The sequence below is a fragment of the Exophiala oligosperma genome (assembly GCF_000835515.1).
Source record: "Exophiala oligosperma strain CBS 72588 unplaced genomic scaffold supercont1.3, whole genome shotgun sequence".
Lineage (NCBI taxonomy): Eukaryota > Fungi > Ascomycota > Eurotiomycetes > Chaetothyriales > Herpotrichiellaceae > Exophiala > Exophiala oligosperma.
Genome location: NW_015622820.1, coordinates 2,693,848 through 2,713,750, shown reverse-complemented (window position 1 = coordinate 2,713,750; position 19,903 = coordinate 2,693,848). Strand labels below are relative to the sequence as shown.

Genomic DNA, 19,903 nt, shown 5'->3' with positions numbered 1-19,903 from the left:
ATGATTCGCTTTCTGGTTGATGAGTTCTACTGATCCCTTTCTCTCTCTACAGTGATGTGGTGATTGCCAGTCCGAGCGCACGGTTTGGCCTTCCCGAAGCGAAAGTCGGACTTTATGCGTACGGTGGAGGCCTCCCTCGCCTGATTCGTACTGCAGGACTTCATGTGGCAAGCGAAATCGCTTTGACGGGACGGACCATCACTGCCAAAGAGGCACTGCATCGGAACCTCGTCAACCGAATATCAGACAGTTCACAAACGCTGATAGACGAAGCATTCGACGTGGCTCGAGAAATCGCTGCCGTATCACCCGATGCGCTCATCATCACGAGGGCAGCCTTGCGAGAAGCATTGGAAGCACCCAGCATCGAGCGGGCCTTCCAAATCACGCACGAGAGGTTCTATGAGAAATTGATGGCTGGGCCAAATTCCGCCGAAGGCTTATCTGCTTTTCGAGAAAAGCGGCAGCCAAAGTGGAAGACTTCGAGACTGTAATCATCGTTGGTAAATAGGTAGAACGCCCATCCTGCCTCCCGATGGTGGGCGTTTTACGGAGTACGAATATGGCGGGCTCATCGCTGATCCACTACCATGCCCTGATTAGGAAGGTTTCAAGGAGGCCCCCCCCACATATATTTTCGAAAAACCCCACCACATTAGTACAAAAAGCCGCCAACGGGTCATTTGAAATGTTTATGTCGAAATCAAAGTAAATAAGCGATACAAACTGGGCAATTGTATTGTAGAAGACTTCCTCCAGGCCCTCGAAGTGTTACCTAAGTAATGTCGTTTTCAGTCTGTGGGAAGAACGCGATCGTGACGGGCGCAAGCTCGGGTATGTGAGCAAGGGAGATTGACAAAAAGGTGTTTCAAATAGCTGATAGCAGACCATGTGTATAGGGATCAATCTGGCGTTTGCACAGCTTCTGGCCCAGAAGAAGGCGAATGTCATTGTCGCCGACATCCAAGAAACTCCTGCCTTCCGAAAGTTCCAGCGAGCCACCACTTCCACCAAGGTGATGTTTCAAAAGACCGACGTATCAGACTGGAAAGACTTGGAGAGACTGTTTGAGTTCGCAAGGTCCGAGTTGGGAGGTGTCGACCTGCTATGTAATGGCGCAGGGGTTTTTGAACCGGTTCGAGCCCGATTTGCTTCCCAGCAATGCAATAACAAACCGAGCAAAGCTAACCTGCCAAATGAGACACAGGACTGGTCAAGCTTCTGGAAAGACACCGAAACAGAAAGCTACAAGTCACTCGAGATCAACCTACAAGGACTTCTCAAGGCATCAAGGATGGCCATTAGGGATCAAACCACCCGATCATTGTCCAAGGGGAAGGGGAGGGGGAGGCGAGCAGCAGCCAGCGACAGCGAGACCGAGACTGTAGTGGGGGTTATTCTCAACATCTCCTCTCTGGCTGCTCAGTACGCACTCTTCAACCAACCGCTGTATTGCACCTCGAAAGCCGCCGTTTCTTCATTCACCCGGGCGATGGCCCCGCTCCACCGGGAGTTTGGAATAAAGGTTGTGGCGATCGCTCCCGGAATGGTCTTGACACCTCTCTGGTCGGAGAACCCGGATAAGATGAGGGCGATTTCCGAGGCAGACGTGCTGGCCACCCCGGAAGAAGTCGCAGAGACTATGTTGACGCTCGTAGAGAGCGACAAGTATGAAGGAGGCACGGTCTTGGAGAAGCTCAAAGAGACGACTCGAGAGGTGCTGGTCGATAGTCCGTTGCCCTCTGGGCCCGGTTCTACCATGACTAAGATGGACCTTATCTACGAGGACACCATTGATCTATTGCTGAATGAGGGTGGAAAGACCGACTCCGCCATCAAATGAGAGGCGTTTCCCAGCAATTATATATCTCACGTACTATCGTCGTATAAAAAGAATGGTTTGAATGCGACTTCTACGTAACCAAGGTGATATTTTGTCACCGGTTGATGATCTTTATCGATACAAATCTGGCTTTGAGCGTCAGTAGTTCATAATTGTCCACAGAACAGAGCGTCGTGAGCTATTAGAGTTTTTTATATGTCCTACAGTTCATCCACTACCACGAACTTTGTGACATCTGGCTAAGAACATGACTGAATCATATCGGTGTGATGGGTTCTGGGTCCTAAGTAAACCCCTGCTCCTCAGCTTGCAAAAGGCTCACAAAGATGTCCGACACGTTAGAAGCCATCTTCCATACTCTAAGCCTCCGGGTCTGGTCCACGCTGAGGCGGAGAACCCGACTTGGTGCCCCAGGATCGCAGACGCTGCCCACTCCATCCAGATAAGTCTTGCCGCCGACTTTAATCCAGTCGCGGACGGCTTTGCTGCTGTGCTGGGGGCTGCAAAAGGACGGCTCGTCCAATTGAATCGAAGGGCCGCTACGCATGGAAATTTGGTGCGGACAGAAATATTTACAACATGCCCAGAGCACAATTCCGCCCAGAAATACCGATAGGGGCTCCAGTGGTGAGTTGAAAGGGTGACGGCGTTGAAGGTAGCACACTTGGGCCGCGTGCCACATAAGCTCTCTGATTGTGTCCGGTTCCGCGCCGAACGCAGCGATCATTGCTGTCTCCTCGGAGGTTCCAGCTTGGCCGACAGGTCCCGATGCGCAGACAGTCTCAATAAAGTTCGTAGGTCCATCGATACTGGAAGCCCTTTTACGTGCGACACGGATGACCAGATCGATGATTTTACCCGCCGCAAACATATGGGTATAGTGTCCAGCTACACCGATGCGGAGAGCATGGCGAAGAGCATATCGACGTGGGTGATCAGCCCAGCTGCACTCATAGACAGAGACGATAGCATATGAAAATTTGGCACGAGCTTCACGGTTGGCGTTTCTACCGTCGTTGTTTTTCCAAATGCCGTTGTATATGCTCGAGTCCAGCTGTTCCTGACAAGCCTGCAGCTCCTGGCCAAAGCAGCGAATCAGCAAACGTTTACCGACGTTATCAAGCTGGCCAATGGTCGAGAGGGATGAATTGTTCAAGAAAGTGACTATAGTTTGCATGGTTGGCGGTCCGCATGGTGCAGCCTGGAATGGACATGCTGCCCAAGCCATTGCTGTTGGTGCTTCCCAATGGAGTTGCTCACAGGGAAACTCTGGCGGCAGCTCCTCGAGCTTTGTGCATGGGCTTTGTTTCGAAAACGCAGAGTACAGGCAGTCGAATTCCTATCGGTAAGGCATTTGGTAAGCAGGGTTTCCAGCCTGCCTTTCATGGGCTGAAGAATGTTCAAAGCCACGAATAAATCAAGGTGTCAACTCCGTCGATCTTGAGCAAACTTACAAACAAAAACCAAACTAGTCTTTTGACTTGTTCTTGGCCAACCCATTCAAGCCAGCTCTGGTGTGCAGTCCGTGAAGGCGATTCTGAGCGGGCAGGTGAAGACTGGCGCACTGTGGACTTCATGTGTCTTCCAATGCTGATGAGGCGTGAACGAGAGGCATCTGTCATCTCGAAAAGGCGCCGCGAGCCCGATCCCATGGCGTGCAAATACTGCAGTAGAAGCGCCATACCGAAATGCGGAGACCGGAGAATTCGAGGATCGTGCTCCCCCTGGAGCATAATTTGTTAATAGCTGTGGCAGGAGGTATGAAAGAAGCAACTGACCATCCACCCACAGGTTCGCCTGCAAAGCTCGCCAAGTGTATCTGCGAATTCAATGGACTGCTCAAGCCCCGAATAGCACGCACCAATCTGGATCACTGATTAGACGGTCTCGATAACTAACAGATAATGAACAACATTCAAAAGACTTACGCATGCCATGGTCAACACTAATATTGCTGGTGCATCCGAAATTTTAAAGGTCGGTTGATGGATTATTGGCCACAGCTATCAGAAGAATATTAGCCATGAAGGGGCCTTGGGGTCAATTCAGACTGACCTCATGAAAATGGAGAAAGTATAAGTTGACAAAGTGGTCGAGGACGTTGGGGCTGGGAAGAGAGTGTGCTAAATCGATGTCCTCCTTCCAAGGCACTCGCAAGAGTGGCAGACTTAGAAGTTGAACGATCCCAACCCGCTTTTCTTCGTCTAATTTGCCTAGTGTATTGAAAAGAGTGTGGCTCTGAGGTGTTGAATTCGTACCACTGTGATAGTTTTTGGCCTTCCGGACATCTTCTGGATTCAGAACAGGGAGGACTATTCTTTCTTCTTCTGCGCCCGCACGGTATTCATACGGCCATGTATGGGTGGTCGCTTCCGAACAATCAGCACGCAATGCTCCCTCAGTGGGAGAGTCTCTGTTGGAATTTCGTGGCTCAGAGGTAGCCGATAACTCTATATCTTCCATTGTCGGCAACGAGACTTCTGCATTCCTCGACTCGAGAGGAAGAGTTGCTGCGGTTATGAGTGGATCGACGTAACTGTCAGCAGCTTCGGAGGTGTCATGTAAGCCCTGCTGGTGCGTAGAAGTTGCAAGGGTGTCTTCTAAACCTTGCATTGGAAAATCAGGCATGTTTAGCTCCGGCAGCATCCCATGTACGGCTGCCGGATCTTCAGATAGTGTCCAGCCAAGAAGCGAAATATCATTGTCAATGTCTATTTTGCGTAAGCTAGCATCCAGAAGCCGGGAAAGAGAATCAATTTGAAATTCGTACCCTCGAAGCGAAGTGAGGCGTTGCCGGAGAAAGGCTGAGTGCCACCAAGCGTGTTCAGAAAGTTGAGGTCGGATTGAAAGGGATTCTGATCATTCATGCGAGTGCTGTTAGCCCCAGAGACTGCCACTACGCCATTTGGATCGCATGCGTCGGTTATGGTGTTCTTCGAGAGCATATCCCATTGCGCATCAAGGGTTGGACTGGTAGACCGCGCAGCTATCCGGGGGTTAAATGACCCATCGACTTGAGGGTCCTCAGCTGCAGTGCCAGCTTCCCGAGATTGGCTCCGCGATCGAGTCGCACCGTACTCAGGACTTTCAAAGTCAGTTAAATGTGAGCAGGGGAGCGGCAGAGCAAGTACCTTTGAGCTATTGGTGGTTTTGGGGCTTTCCTTGGTCGTCCCTTGGGACGCGATTCGCACTTGGTTCCGTGTATAGTGCGATAATGCCGCACGAGCACGTCCCTTGAGGTGTCAGTCCACACCAAAACAGTCGCCACGGCGTCAGCCAACCTTCTGGAAAACTTCCTGCCGCAGGCTCTACAGGTCGATTCAAGAGCACCACGTTTGGAATGCGCTGTCAGCCGATGTCGCTCAAGGTGATCTTGTCGAGACAGGATCCTCCCGCACTCCTCGCAGGGATAGGACTTGCTCTTCGAACTTGTTGGAGCGGCGGGCATAGCGACCAGAAGCCTAGTCTCGCGTCTTCTTTCGTCTCTTGTGGAGATTTGAGTACTCTGGGTAGGTTGAATATGCCGCGGAGGACATTGTAAGGAGGCGGCGGGGGTTTTTGAACCCTGTAGAGGGGCAGCCGACTCCAAGCGGGGGATCCCCACGGGGTCTCGAGAATTCGTACTGTACGGAACGACGACCGGGGTTCGAACGTTAGCCTCCATGATAGTTTCGAAATAGGACGGAAACTGGGGTGACAAGAGACAGAAAGGTCAGGCTTCCAGCTTGTATGCAGGACAAATGCCTACATGTATATGAGTCACTCCCGTACTCCCTATCTTTACCATAACATCGCTCAAAATGTGGAATGTGAAGCATGAAACACCACCTGGCTGCAACTCCAGGGGGTACAAACCACATCACAAGGACAAAGACCATGAAGTCAAAGCATTTTCACATACAGTTCACTACTGAGTACTCCGCACAGAGACTGGAAGGACGTTGAGACCCATAGTCACATCGAATCACGGGCATCTTGAAGTAATAATGGCCAGATCTAGACTATAGCGGCCCCAGCTTCGTCACTCCATGTCTTACAATCATGCAGCTGACTTCGCATTTCTCCAAACGTGACTCAATCATTTGTCATTGTCTAGCCAGATTCCAACGTCGTCCAAGCCCCTAAGAAACATCCCTTATGGTCACGCCTTGGTAGCAGATCGCTTTCTCTTTTCTTCCAAGACTGTTTTCAGCATACTTGCGGCTTCTTTCCTACGCCGTGCCTGGGCCTTCCAACGCTCCTTGTCCTCCGTGGATATTAGTGACAGACCACCACTCTGGCTTGTTCGAAAGTTTCTCGTAGATCGAGCACTACTGCTGAAAGCAGACCCAGGAGTATGATAGATACTGCCAGTACTACCCGGAGTTGATGCTCCATTCACCGATCGCCGAACATGCACTGGAGTGGCGGGGTTCTTGACTGCCTCTCCGGTACTGATCGTTGATGATGCCAGTCCTAGATCCATTTTCTTTAACTGAGATTCGAGGACATCAATATCTGCACTCCTTTGTTCAGCCATTGACATCATTTTGCCAACTGTCTTGGCCACAGCCTCCACAGTAGGCTTCTTCTGTGAAGGCACCCTCCCCAGCATACTGTTTCGCCTGCTGACTGTTTCAGTTGGCGTCGACTGCGCGATCTTCGCTCTTAACACAGATATGCAGTCTTCGACCTGTACTAGTTTGGTTTGCACAGAGGTGAAGGCTTTGCGAAGGTCATGCTGGAGGGAGGCTTGTTCAGCAGAAAGAGGCGCCGTGATACCGTTTTCGGATGACGAAAGAGCATGAATAGTCTTCCGAATCGAGGTGAGTTTCGTCCGTAACTCGAACAGATCTCGCCCAATAAGGGTCTGACACTGCTGAACTTTGCCATCGAAATCGTCAACTTGGCTCTCGGCAAGAAGTTCTGATAGAACCGTCTGTCCTTCGTGAAGTCGTGAAATGTCAGTCAAGAACCACTCATCGTTGAGAGCATCCATGGGTGTTTCAGATTGCAGCACCGACGGCCAAGATTTGTTGGTTGCTTCTGGTTGTTGGTATTTCAGAAAGGCTGACAGTGACCGATAATTTATACCCAGGGTGAAAACCATCGAATTGATATCAGAGTAGAGTCGTTCGATCTGTGCAGGAATGCCAGTCTTGGAGGTCTCTTCGGACGATTTAGGCTGATAAGTGATGAAGTCGTCGAGGTTCAAGCTAGGAGATATAGGTCTGTCAAGCTCCTCTCGTAATCTTTCATCTTCGTCATCCTCGAGTTGCTGGAGTTGTTCTGCCTCTGCCTGCACTTTCTGACGAGCGATGGCTTCACGACGTGCTTGCTCTTTGGCTGCTTCTTCCTCTCTTGTCTTGGCTGCCTGGGCAGCAAGAGTAGATTTTTGATATTCGGCCTTACGTTGATCAACGATTGACCGTCCATGCGCAGGTGCACTGACAGATCGTGCAGACTCTGCTCTGAGCTTCTCGGTTGGTGGAAGATGTCTCACTGGGCTGGGAGATCGAGGGCTCTCATGAGGCTTTGGAGGAGCGAAAATGGGTCCAGTGCCGACCTCACCGAAAAGTGGTCGACTTGATTTCTGCGGTAAGACTTTAGAGGTTACCTTAGTAAATAGGCCTCCTGTCGGGCTTGTCTCTAGACTTCCACCGCCGCTCTTAAACGAACTTTCTGGAGAGGTTTGCAACTGTTCATGTTGCTCTTCTGTCATCTCATCCTCGGGACCAACGTCTCCGGTTAGTTCTTCGCCACTACCTTCAAAGTCTGAGCTGAAGTCGTCCTCTTCGTCCTCGTCCTCATCACTCGGTAGTTCGGGCCGATCTTCGTCATTTTGACCAGCTTTTGGCACAGGCAGAAAATCAGGGGGCAATGGTGCCTCATCAGGAGAGCCTTTCGAGAGATTCGAGGAGCCTGAGGTATCTCCAGAAGCATAGCGAGGTTTGCTTACAGGATCTGGAGGAAGTGGTGCCTGAGGAATATTCTCCATATCGACTGATTCCTCGTCGCTGGGAGGTTCTTCTTTGATCCGGGGTGTTTCTTCAACCTGCCCGAACGTATTCATCGGTTGACTCTTTTGGACACCAGCAGATGGATCATTTGTCGTGGTCGTCCCAAACAGTGTCTTGTGAACGGCTGGTGTCTCCTTCGGCGTAGTAGAGTTGAGTCCAAACGACCAGCCTGGCGTTGATGTAGGAGCTTGCGGAGTCGTCGAGTCTTTAGCTGGTTGACCGAACAAGTTGGAAAGTGGTGGAGCAGGTGTTGCTTTCGACTGACTTAGGGTAGAAGGAGGTGTTACGAGTGTCTGTGGAGGTTCAATTCTTGGCTGTGCAGCAAGATTGCGATTCGTCTCTTTCTCTGAATCAGCCTCACTAACGGCACTTTGTTCATCCATCTCTGCCTCCTTGTCATGCGTTGGTGAAAGAGCACTCTTGGATCCACCCAGCATGTCATCCAAGGCCGCGCCGAATCCGAATCCGCTGGAATCTTTAGGCTTAGGTAGATCATCCGTGGCTGTACCATCTCCTTGGAATGAGGATTGTAATTTGAAAGCACCTGCATTGCCGAATAAGCCCGCCCCTTCTGTAGGTTTTGTTGATCCAAAAGGTGATGCAGTCGACGTATTCGAGCCGAATGCAGTCTTGGCTGACGAATCGAATGTCTTATTGCCACCTGTGGCCGCAAATGGGCTGGGAGTTGCACCTCCAAACGAACCCATGCCCGTTGTCGAGGAAAATGGACTTTGGGTATTCTGATTCGTGTTGCCTCCAGCAAATGAAGCGAAACCACTACCTTTAGAGAAGGAAGCGAAGCCAGAGCTATTTGACGATCCACCAGCATTCGCGAAAGGACTTGAAGTTGAAGGAGCTCCAATAGCTGAAGGCTGGCCAAAAGCGGACCCTGAACCCATGTTGGAAGATTGTCCAAATGCTGGTTGTCGAGCTCCTATTGCGCTGGCTGAGCCGAAAGCCGGGGATGCACCTGAGCCAAGAGGAGTAGCAGCACCAAAGGCAGTGTTTCCAGAAGGGCCTGATGTTGCAGAGCCTGTGAACCCAGTGGTCGCCCATGATGGCTTGTTGGAGGCAATGGGTGAAGAGGTGCCGAATGATTTGGGTGAAGTAGCCCCGAATCCACTTTGAAGAGAGGGTACTCCGAAGCTGCTAGTCTCAGTCTTCGCAAACGGGCTGGGATTGCTGGCCTGGCCGAAATTACCTGTGGCTGGCGAAGCCGTTGACGAGGCATCGGAGGCTGCTTTACCAGACATACCTCTCGCAGCTTGCACATTGGCAAAGCCTGAGAACATGGTCTGCTGGCGGACTGAATCGTTGTAAATAATCCACCATGACACGAGTAACCCTTCGTTGTTCAAAATTACGAGGCTAGGAACAGGTCCGGCGGTTTCAAGTATTTCTGCATCAGATGGAATTGGGTTTGGTACTTTCTCAGTGCTGGAAAGGTCCACAGCCATGCCAATCGGGGAGGTGTCTTGCATGTCAGTTGACAATGGAAGTTGCGCCCGTCGCGTATCATCCTCAATAGTTGTATAGGTGAAAACAGAGGTAACGGGATCCTCTTGGGAGAGAGCCTTTTCGGACTTGGACAGTAGACCAACGTCGCTAGCCGTGCTACTTGCCACTATCAAGAGATCCTGAAGGTGAGGAGGGAAGTTCCGTAACCTCGCAATGAAGTGTGATGTTGGCAGGCGTTCTAAACCAAATGGAGGGAGGACCTCTGGCAGCTTCTGGAAGGTGTAATTTGAGGTTTTAGGCTGCCTGTTGACAATGTAATACTCCGACGGCTGGATGCCATCACTTGTGTCATTTGGAGTGTATGTAATGAAAAAAGTGTCGTTTTCAAGCCAAGATATGCCGGAAACATGTACATTTGCTGGGATAGCCGTAGACTTTGGGATTTGAGCCACAATAGTCCCGTCTGGTTTCATCTGCACAGCTGTACCATCCGCCATTCCAGTGACAAGCTGCTTGCCTCGATTACTCCATGATAGACAGCTGCAGCCACTTTTCAGAACTGGACCATTGCTCCCCGATACAAGAGAACCAGCCTTGAGGTCCAAGAGCACAAGATCACCGCTGGTCAGAATGAGTGCGAACAACTCGGCATGCTCTGTGACAGGATTCGGGACCAACGCACGCAGATTCTGGCTGTCCGTTGAGACTTGCACTGCAGGATTGAGTTCGCCCTTGGTTATGCTGTCGACTTGGAACGCTGCCACCGAGCCCTCTCTCTCGCCAGAGACCACCAATACACTGTCATCAGACGAGAATGCGACATGAGAGAGGCGAGATCGAGGGATCGTAAAATCCGGTTTGATGGATCGAATCGTCCCTCCTTTTTCATCAGGAGGTGATTGGAACGCATCTCGGACTTTATCAGTGTTGTGGAGGTATAGAGCATCAGGCCCAGCAGCGGCTAGAAGCTTCTTGCTAGAAGCAATGCTGAGCAAAGAGGAGGACGGCGCAGGGAGGGCGTCTGATGGCCATGGTGTCGTAAGGAGGCGTACTTTGGCTTCTCCGTTCAGCGCTGCAAGTCCCAATTCATTCGTTTGGATCTCTTGTAGCTCAGGTCCATCCTGTACTGTGTTGCCTCCACCATTGCTTGTGCCAAAGGCCGGTGGTGCGGACGCTGCACTTGCAAAGCTGAAAGCCATTCTCAACTTGGGGAGCTCTGCAGAGAGCGATCGTTTTGCGCAAGGAGCTGAACTTGGGGACGAGACATGCGGAGTTGGTGATGATCGAGAGGGTGTTGAAAAGGTAAAGGAGTGTCGCGGGAGTACCGTAGGCCTCCAGAACAAAGGAGAGCGCTTGTGGTCAGCAATCTTGAAGCCTGCTCATATAGACTAAGGATTGTGAAAGAGAATATTGTAGACCGGGCAGATCAATGCATTATTGACAACATTTCATGAATTCTACCTGCGCTCTAAACTTCCACTACGGGAGTCGCGCCTAAACTTTTGCACCCAGGCGCGTCTGGGTGCCAAGAATGACCCGGAGTATTTTATACGGCGGAGCAATCAGCTATATTATGTCCCTATCCAGTTGGCTCTAGCCGAAATGGGCATATCCTCCTATTTTCGACTAAACGATCAGTATGTCTCACCATCCGGACGAAGATACCGAGATTTCTACATATTGATGCTGATCTAGATATCGTTATGGAAAGTCGGAGGCTTCTGCCAGGAACTGTTCCTCCAACGGATCCCATAGAATCGAAGCATGATCATTGGAACCAGAAAGATGACATTCAGCAGAGCGAACGTAAGCCACGCATATTGATATCCAATCTTGTCACCGAATGGAATCCTAGTAAGTACAGCGATTAGCTTATTGCAATGCGGTTGAAGAAGAGAAGATGTGCCCGTACGCATAAAAGGAAATCGTCATCGAAAAGACGTTTCGGAAGACATTGAGAATGCTTGATATCTCGGAGCTTTGAGGTTTGTAGCACTATGACAATGTCAGTAAGAATGACGCATGGCATAGAAACGCTGATCCATACATCAGTACAGTACGAGTAGGTGACGGTCGTAGCAATCTGCAGGCCAAAGTTCGCGATGCCCATGCCAAATGCGGCTCCTACCCATGACACTGTCTTGTAGTGTGACAGACAGACACCATCGATGATAATTCCGATAGGACATAAAATGGCTAGGACCACAGCGTTAATGCGTGGCTCTGGTTCTCGTCTGCCTCCATGCGACTTGGCATATCGATATACCATCCAGTCCGTAAGCCATCCTGCACTCATTTCACCGAGGAGGCATCCGATGAGTAATGGTATACTGAGCAGCATCCCAGTCTGTGCGACATTAAAATGATAAAGTTTTCGGAAAAGGCTAGAACCTGTTGCGGCAAACATAACCAACCGAAGCCAAACGCTGTCATGTAATAAAGGCCTGGGATGACGATAGAAAGGTATTTTAACATGTAAAAAGGTCTCAGGAAGTCGATAGCTCGGAGTTTGCGCTCTTGCGATCCGGATTGTCTGAACAGAAGTAAATCTCGGAAAGCGCGCTCTCGACGGCCAGTAATAGTCCGGCGGAAGAATAGTGTTTCTGGTAGGCAAAAAAGTGTAAACACCATCGTGCCCAGCTGGATGTACCCCTTCCAACTATTAGATCAAGAGGACACACGTTTGGACGTACTCACGGGGATCAGGAAAGCCCATCTCCAGCCGAGATTCTGAGCAATGAAACCACCAAATAACGAAGCCGCATGTGGCCCATTGGTGAGGAAGAATGTGAAAATACCCATGTAAAATCCGCGCTCATGAAGAAAGTACATGTCGCAGATCGTGGCTGCACCTATGGCGGTAGGAGAACCAGCGCCGATCCCATTGAACACGCGTGTCGCAATTATACCCGACCATGTGTTGCAGTACCCGGCAGCAATGTTTGTCACAGCCGCAAGGAGGTTTCCGCAAATGTAGATGGGCCGTCGACCGTACACGTTGGACAGCGGCACAGTGAGTAACGGTCCTATACCTGCAAAGACAATATATACTGTGAGCTCGTAGGAAGCTTCGACCACAGTGATGTTGAACTGCTTGCTCAAAGGGACGAACGCAGGATTGACGATAGCTCCCGCCATGGGTCCTAGGAAAGAGAGCCAGCTGACTTGCAGCAGAACGAACAATTTGAGCATTGGTGACCAATTCTACAGATCGTCAGTATCCTGGCTAGATGGAAACTATTTGAGCATGCTGGATGGTCGGTGGTCAACTCACCAGAGGGTCGTCCTTGCGTTGTGTCGGCTGAGGAACAAGAGGGAGGCCATGCTTGTCCAATCGAGTGGCGACTGTTGGCGCATCTTCTACCTCCACTTGTTGAGCCTCTTCGACCTTCTCACCAGTGTAAGGTGCTGTCTCCTGGTCTTTCTCCATTTGAACTATCTCAGCCTTTCCCTGATACGAGGCCATTCTCTGTGTGGTCCCAGCTATACACAAGAAGAGGAAGAAGATGGCAATGAGCTGGAAGTCGCATCTTTGGTGAGCCGCATTGATTTCTGCTTGGCAACCGTGGAGATTGGCGGTGCTTGAGGTGCTCCAAAGGCAGGAGATGACCTTGGGACATCTTCACAGCTGCCTATACAAGTAAGAGCAGTGTAGATCCCATGTATCGGTAGTTGTGTTAAGCCTCATCCATGACTCTTGCGATATTTGGGGTACTCTGTGGGGGACGGGGTATCCCCATCAATTATCATCTATTATTTTTCCATGTTGTAGGCCCAAATTTCGGCAATTGTGATTTTCACAGAAATTGCCTGAAAACAGGCTGTTTGGCGAGGCAGGCTAGTTCAAAAGAGAGAGGAAGGTACTTCGATAGAGGAGAAAATCACCTTGTCGAGCTCGTCGTGAGTATTCAGGACTTACCATAAACAACGCCGCCACAAACGAGTTGCAAGCTCGTATCTGAGGGTTATTGCAAGTACCTTTCTACAAGCCTTACGCCCGCACGCTTGGCATATCTTGTTTCGTACAAGGTGTAGGTGTGCCGAAGTAGGCAACACGACGATGCCCGCATCTGTCTATCGTCCTCCTTTTAAGGTTGCTGTGATAGGAGGAGGGATCGGAGGGCTCTGCACCGCCCTATCCCTCAATTACCAATGCGGGAACGCAATTGAGATCGACATCTATGAGCAGGCGCCACAGTACAAAGAGATTGGTGCCGGAGTTGGTATTGGAACCAACGCGGCGAAATTGCTTCACAACATAGGTCTTCGCGAAAAAATCGCGAGCATAGCTGGGAAGCGCAGCGGTATTTGGATCACTTTTCGAAAATTTGATGATGGAAGTGATGTTGTCACTGTGCCCTCTGCTGATACAGATCAAATCAAGTCGTTGCCTGTTCACCGGGCAGAATTCCTTGACTTGTTGGTGGATATTGTCAAAGAGAGGAATGCAGCCACTCTCCATACTGAAAAGCGGTGTCGAACGATTACAGTATGCCAGTCAACAAACATGCCGCCTTTGACCGTATAAGCTGACAAATTCGCAGGAGGAAGGCGATCAGGTCCATATCGAATTTGAGAATGGTACGACAGCCAAGGCGAATTTGGTCATTGGCTGCGACGGTATACACTCAGCGGTGCGAGCTCAATTCGCGAGAGACAATCCAGAGTACAGTGGAAGGATCGCGTACCGTGGATTGGTGCCGATCTCTGAGATCGAGGACTGGTGGGGTTTCGAGACATATTCGGTAACATGGCTCGGGAAAAACAGGCACTTCCTATGCTTTCCTATCTCACAGAACAAGACTTTAAATATTGTTGCATTTGTTGCAGAGAAAGAAGAGAATTTGGGTGACTTGAAGGAAAGTTGGACGGCGCTTGGTGAGAAGGCGGAGGTTTTCGAAGCCTTCAAAGGGTTTGAGGAGAAAGTGCAGAAATTGATTCAACTGATGCCGGAGCAACCGTCGAAATGGCTGATAAACGACCGAAAGCCACTGGATCAGTGGGTGTATCTTGGTGGCAAGGTTGTCCTGTTGGGCGATGCGGCTCACGCTATGACACCACATCAAGGTAAGTGTGGCTTCTCCATCTGAGTCGGCCGTGCTGACATGTGCTGTAGGTGCAGGTGCTGGTCAAGCAATCGAAGATGGCTATATCCTCGGCCGTGCACTTCAAGATTACCTTAGAGCCTCATCGTCCACCAACGAGAGTTCTCTCGAGGCTTGGATGTCGCTATATCAAGACGTACGGCTTCCGCGGGCACAGAAGGTCCAGCGCACATCGCGAGATGCGGTTGAAGTTTATCAGGCTCAAGCAGACATTATGAAGGACCTGCCGTTTGACCAATGTGTGCCAGAGATCCATAAGCGGGTCATCAACAGAATGAAATGGGTGTGGACAGACGACATCGATGCGGAGTATGAACAAGCCATGCGGAATCGAAACGATGTGAAGTAGTACGGATACGAACTTCTTCGAATTGATTTGACTTGACTGGATCCCGTCTGAAGAACAACTTACTACTCAGCGGAATGACATTCGTGAAATGTTATCTCTGGTAAGGGTACAGATGGCACAATCTGGGTACAGCTTTCATTGTGACACCGGTGATTGAATCTTCGCTCAGCATATGGTATTCATATGAAGAATATGTATCGAGTATAAAGAGTCTATTGTACCTGTCTGTAGGTACAGAGTACAGAGTACCTATGATAGCACTAAGAAATTGGTGCCCAATGTGACGGGCGTATCACGTGACTGTAATTTCGCTTGGCGCAAATTCGCCGGGTTTTGACAAATCTCACGGGCAGCGACTTTCCCCAGCTTTTATTACTAGGAAGCCATTAGAAACTTCGCCAGGCGTGTAAAGGAGGACATGATCATCAATTGCAACTTCCCACGTCCCTAATCGTTGGCATTATTTTCTCTCCTCTTTTGCGCCAACTCTCTCTCTCTCCTGCGCATCTCTTCACTTCTTCAACCCTTCCTCACCAGCCTTTATCCCTTTCATCACCCTCGTTGCATCCTTGCTCGAGTTCATGCTGGCTGCCTTTCACGCGACTGCTCCTCCCCTTTCTTCACCGTCCGCTTGTCTTGTTCCTTTGGTTTGAATCACAATCAAACAAAGGCCACTCGAGTTAAGTACAGAAGCATCCTTTCAACTGCTGGGAAGGAGAACGGATATCGGGATCACCCTGAAGGCGTTGTTTTGATCAACTTCACCTCTTCCTACCACCGCATTCACTCTCCTACGCGAGAAAAAAAAAACCACTCACACCTCGCCCACCATTCTACCTACCTGCCTCCTTTCCTGCACCTGCGGCATCTTGAGAGCATAGCGTCTTCCTCATCCTCAGTCAATCCTAGCACGAAGCTCCTGAACACAACCCTTCTCAAGTCTCTGTCGCTCAACTTTGGCATCCTACACCCTCTGCACCTGCAAGCAAGTTTTCTTTCGACATCCCCGGTGTACATAAATCAGTCTATCAAGAGAAAACAAAATTAATAAGGATTCTGAACACAATATTCCGTCCACTTGGGTGATATTTGAAAGTCACACGACATGTCTGCATCACCCACATCCACAACCGCAATGTCCTCAGCAAAGCGACCCCTGGAAGACCCCTCTTCTCCATCCGCCCCAACTGACCTCCCAGAAGCCAAGCGTCCAGCACTTGACAAAGTTGTTAAGGAAGAGGCTGCCCTGGAAGGAGTCGAGCCCAAAGATGGTTCCGTCGCTGAAGATACAAAGTCAAAGGAAATTCAAGGACTCCCAGCACCCGTGACCAACGGCGATGCCGACAATCATACAGAAACAGCAGACTCTTCTGCGACCAATGGATCTGCAACACTGCCCCCTGCAGATGCTTTGCCACTCCCGCCTTCCACATCGCAGATTGATCTTGCCGGCTCTCAGGCGTCAACAACAGCAACCCAAGACGAGTCTCAGTGGATTCATATTCGTGCGGTTATTTCCAGTGCCGAAGCCGCCACTTGTATTGGTAAAGGTGGTGAAAATGTAACACAGATCCGGAAGCTTTCGGGTGCAAAATGCACAGTAAGCGACTATTCTCGTGGTGCTGTCGAACGCATCTTGACCGTCAGCGGAGCTCAAGATGCTGTTGCCAAAGTATGTTCCCAGCTTGGCCCCATACTTTTGCTTACTGAAATCTAACTTTGTGCAGGCCTTTGGACTAATCATTCGTACTCTTAACAACGAACCTCTTGAGGCACCCTCTACCGCACAGTCGAAGACGTACCCTCTACGCCTATTGATCCCCCACATCCTCATTGGATCCATCATTGGAAAATCTGGGGTCCGCATTCGTGAAATCCAAGAAGCATCTGGTGCTCGTCTTAACGCCTCTGATTCATGCTTACCACTCTCCACTGAACGTTCTTTGGTGGTGTTGGGTGTGGCAGATGCTGTGCACATCGCGACATATTATGTCGCTGTGACTCTTGTTGAGCAGCTGACTGAACGTTTCGGTGGCCCTGCCGCCTCTGCCTATGCTACCAGAAGTGGTGGCCCTGCTGGTGTCGTGCCAGGAGGAATGCAAGTTGTGCCATACGTCCCACAACCCGCTGGTGGCCAGTATGGTCATCCAGACATGTATAAGCGACACAACACTCACCCCCCTCAGCGTGTGCCACCACAACCTTATGGTGCTCCTCAGATGCACATCCCTCCCCAGCAACCATATCCTGCTCAAGGAACACCATATGCTGCCACCCCTCGAACACCCAGTTATGGAGGCATGCCTCAACAGCCCGCGCCATATGGACAAATGCCGCCTCAGCCAGGTCCACATGGACAACCCGCCCAGCCAGCTCATGCCATGCCCGGACAGCCCATTACACAGCAAATTTTCATTCCCAACGACATGGTTGGAGCCATCATTGGCAAAGGTGGCGCCAAGATCAACGAGATCCGACACCTTAGTGGTAGTGTGATCAAGATCAACGAACCGCAGGACAACAGCAATGAGCGCTTGGTCACTATTACTGGTACACAAGAGTGCAACCAAATGGCCTTGTACATGCTTTACTCCAGGCTAGGTGAGTCTGCTGCCCACTACTCGTAAATGCCCTACTAACAGCCACCATAGAAAGCGAGAAGCATCGTATTTGAACGGCCGCCTGATATTTTCCTACATTCACAACTCATATTCCATGTGTCAAAGTCTTGCGAAATTGGGATGGATGGCCGAACAAGATTGATTGAACGTTTGCTCTTCGGCCTCTCGCAGGCATTTGAGACAATTGTCCGTAGAAAACTAGCAGCGAGTTGTTGCTAGTCAATGCTGTAACTAGACTCGAGCGAGTCAATTAATATCCTGTATGATCGTGGACAGGGATACGATCCTGAAGTGCGTCTGCGTATTTTCCTCAAGTTCTTTGGTACTACCCCAGGTACCTAAGGTACTTCGGACCCAACGACCATTCTCTACAATCTTGTCGGTTGTCTTCATGGGCGGATGGATTGCGGGGAAAATAATAGCACCACATTCTGTACACATTTGCAGAGGTATTGAATCCCACAAAAATGGAGACTTGGGCAAAGCGTTCAAATTTGATCCAGAGTTTTCCCAATTCCTATCTTCCCCCTCGTCTAGACCTCGTATCGAGCTTTTGGATCTTTTCTCTCAAAAGTTTCCCTTTCATTTCTCATTTTTTTCCGGAGTAGAGATCACATCGACAATGGCATCTTCGTCCCAACTTCACCATGCCCCACCCTTCAGGGCCGAACACATGGGCTCACTCCTCCGACCCCAAAAGCTGCTAGATGTCCGCGCCCAAATCCGCGACGAGGGCATCTCGGAGGAGGCAGCTGGCCTGCCCGCCATCGAGAAGGAGTCAATCGGCAAGATCGTCAAGACTCAGCTCGACCTCGGCTTCAAGGCCGTGAACAGCGGCGAGTACAACCGTACCCGATTCTGGGGTCTGTTTTGGGACGAGCTCGAGGGCACGACCAGACTGCAGGACGCCGACGCCAGCATGTTCCGGCTGTACCACCCGGACGTGGTGAGTCTGATCGAAAAGGACCGCAAAGTCATGCCCGGGGACAGCGTGATCGCCGGTTCAAAGATTCGGTACCCTGCCAACGGCACCAAGAGCAATCTTGCCGAGTTGAAGGAGGTTCAGGCTTTCGTCCCCAAGGAAGAATGGGGAAACATCAAGTTGACCGTCATTACACCTGCTGTGAGTTTTTGCTTCTTTTTTTGGGCCTTCCTCGGTTCCTCACTTGATACGATCTCGCAAAACTCACAAAGGACCATGTACATAGTGGTTCCACATGAGATACAAGCAAGGCAAGGCGTACACCCCCGAAGCCTATTCGAATGATGCCGAATACTTTGCCGACGTCGCAAAGGCTTACAAGGCCGAGTTACAAGTCTTGTACGATGCCGGGTTGAGAAACGTTCAATTCGATGACCCTGGTTTGGCATGTAAGAGGAACTTTTCTTTCCGTCCTTTTTCCCCCCGGGGCTCATGATCTGACGAATTCGAACCAAAAAGATTTCTGTTCCAACGCCTTCCGCAAGGGTTGGGAGGAGGACAAGGACAACGTCGGGACGGTCGACGAGCTTCTGGACGCCTACATCAAGCTGTACAACGACTCCATCGCCGGCCTGCCCGCCGACCTCCACACGGGCGTCCACCTGTGCCGGGGCAACTTCATCGGGGGCCGACACTTCGCCGAGGGTGCCTACGACATCATCGCCAAGAGGCTGTTCGAGAACCTCAACGTCAACACCTTCTACCTGGAATACGACACCGAGCGGGCCGGAGGGTTCGAACCTCTCAAGTTCCTCCCCAGGAACAAGAACGTCATCGTGGGTTGCATCAGCACGAAACTGCGCCAGCTCGAGGACAAGGAGGCCACCAAGGCCAAGATCTACAAGGCCGCCGACTTCGTCGCGCAGGGGTCCGGGCAGACCCGCGAGGAGGCCCTCAAGAGGATCGGCGTCAGCCCCCAGTGCGGCTTCAGCACCCACGAGAGCGGGTACCCCCTGTCCGACGACGACCAGAGTGCCAAACTGGCCCTGGTGAGGAAGGTGGCCGATGAGATTTGGGGTGAGCCGTAGATGACCGCACAAAGTGGTCGAGGGTGACACGAAACATGAGATGTGGCCGAGGAGAGGAAGCTGAAGGCCGGGAGATATATATACATGTGCGTACCCTAGGTTTGTATATGTACAGAAAGGCCATGATGGCAACGAGGTGAGATGACTTTTGGTAACGAACGGACGAGAAAAAAAAACAGAAAAGAATTCTCAAAAGGGGCCCAAGTATATCCCGCTAGAGGAGGGTATACTTTTTGTCTGTCACCAGTGGCTTTTTCAACAAAAAGCTGGAGTTGGACAAATTTTTTCAAGAGACGAACAAAGGACAGCATGTGGTGGTGGCGTGGTACCGGGGAAGTACCTAGAATACGCAGTTACGGTTTCGAGTGGATTCAACATGATACCCCCCAAATATGAAGCGATGAGTATAGTTCGTCCATTTGAGGTACCAATTGTACCTTTGTAGGATGGATGTAGCTGATATGAAATATACAAATGAGAAATGGTAGCTCGGGCTAAAGAGCAATGAGCGCGACCAT

General features: G+C 50.6%; 5 protein-coding genes across 5 annotated transcripts; 2 read left to right on the top strand and 3 right to left on the bottom strand.

Annotated features, from left to right (window-relative positions):
• Nucleotides 1-1,980: 1,980 nt before the first annotated feature.
• On the bottom strand, nt 1,981-5,291 carry PV06_03734 (uncharacterized protein; the record flags this gene model as incomplete). The annotated part of the gene is made up of 7 exons (XM_016404547.1): nt 1,981-3,182; nt 3,298-3,567; nt 3,622-3,708; nt 3,772-3,846; nt 3,899-4,554; nt 4,614-4,927; nt 4,975-5,291. 7 exons carry the CDS (start codon nt 5,289-5,291, stop codon nt 2,127-2,129), a joined length of 2,775 nt encoding a protein of 924 aa, XP_016265552.1. The 3' UTR covers nt 1,981-2,126.
• Nucleotides 5,292-5,758: 467 nt separating this feature from the next.
• On the bottom strand, nt 5,759-10,723 carry PV06_03733 (uncharacterized protein). Its single transcript, XM_016404546.1, has one exon. It carries the CDS (start codon nt 10,497-10,499, stop codon nt 5,985-5,987), a length of 4,515 nt encoding a protein of 1,504 aa, XP_016265551.1. The 5' UTR covers nt 10,500-10,723; the 3' UTR covers nt 5,759-5,984.
• Nucleotides 10,724-10,991: 268 nt separating this feature from the next.
• Nucleotides 10,992-12,766, bottom strand: PV06_03732 (uncharacterized protein; the record flags this gene model as incomplete). The annotated part of the gene is made up of 6 exons (XM_016404545.1): nt 10,992-11,151; nt 11,213-11,295; nt 11,348-11,647; nt 11,692-11,952; nt 11,998-12,504; nt 12,575-12,766. 6 exons carry the CDS (start codon nt 12,764-12,766, stop codon nt 10,992-10,994), a joined length of 1,503 nt encoding a protein of 500 aa, XP_016265550.1.
• A 2,370-nt stretch (nt 12,767-15,136) lies between these two features.
• On the top strand, nt 15,137-17,860 carry PV06_03731 (uncharacterized protein). The gene is made up of 3 exons (XM_016404544.1): nt 15,137-16,426; nt 16,482-17,355; nt 17,406-17,860. The coding sequence occupies exons 1-3, from the start codon at nt 15,860-15,862 to the stop codon at nt 17,426-17,428; spliced, it is 1,464 nt and encodes a 487-aa protein (XP_016265549.1). The 5' UTR covers nt 15,137-15,859; the 3' UTR covers nt 17,429-17,860.
• On the top strand, nt 17,849-19,864 carry PV06_03730 (uncharacterized protein). The gene is made up of 3 exons (XM_016404543.1): nt 17,849-18,498; nt 18,584-18,746; nt 18,817-19,864. Exons 1-3 carry the CDS (start codon nt 17,998-18,000, stop codon nt 19,383-19,385), a joined length of 1,233 nt encoding a protein of 410 aa, XP_016265548.1. The 5' UTR covers nt 17,849-17,997; the 3' UTR covers nt 19,386-19,864.
• The last annotated feature ends 39 nt before the right edge of the window (nt 19,865-19,903 follow it).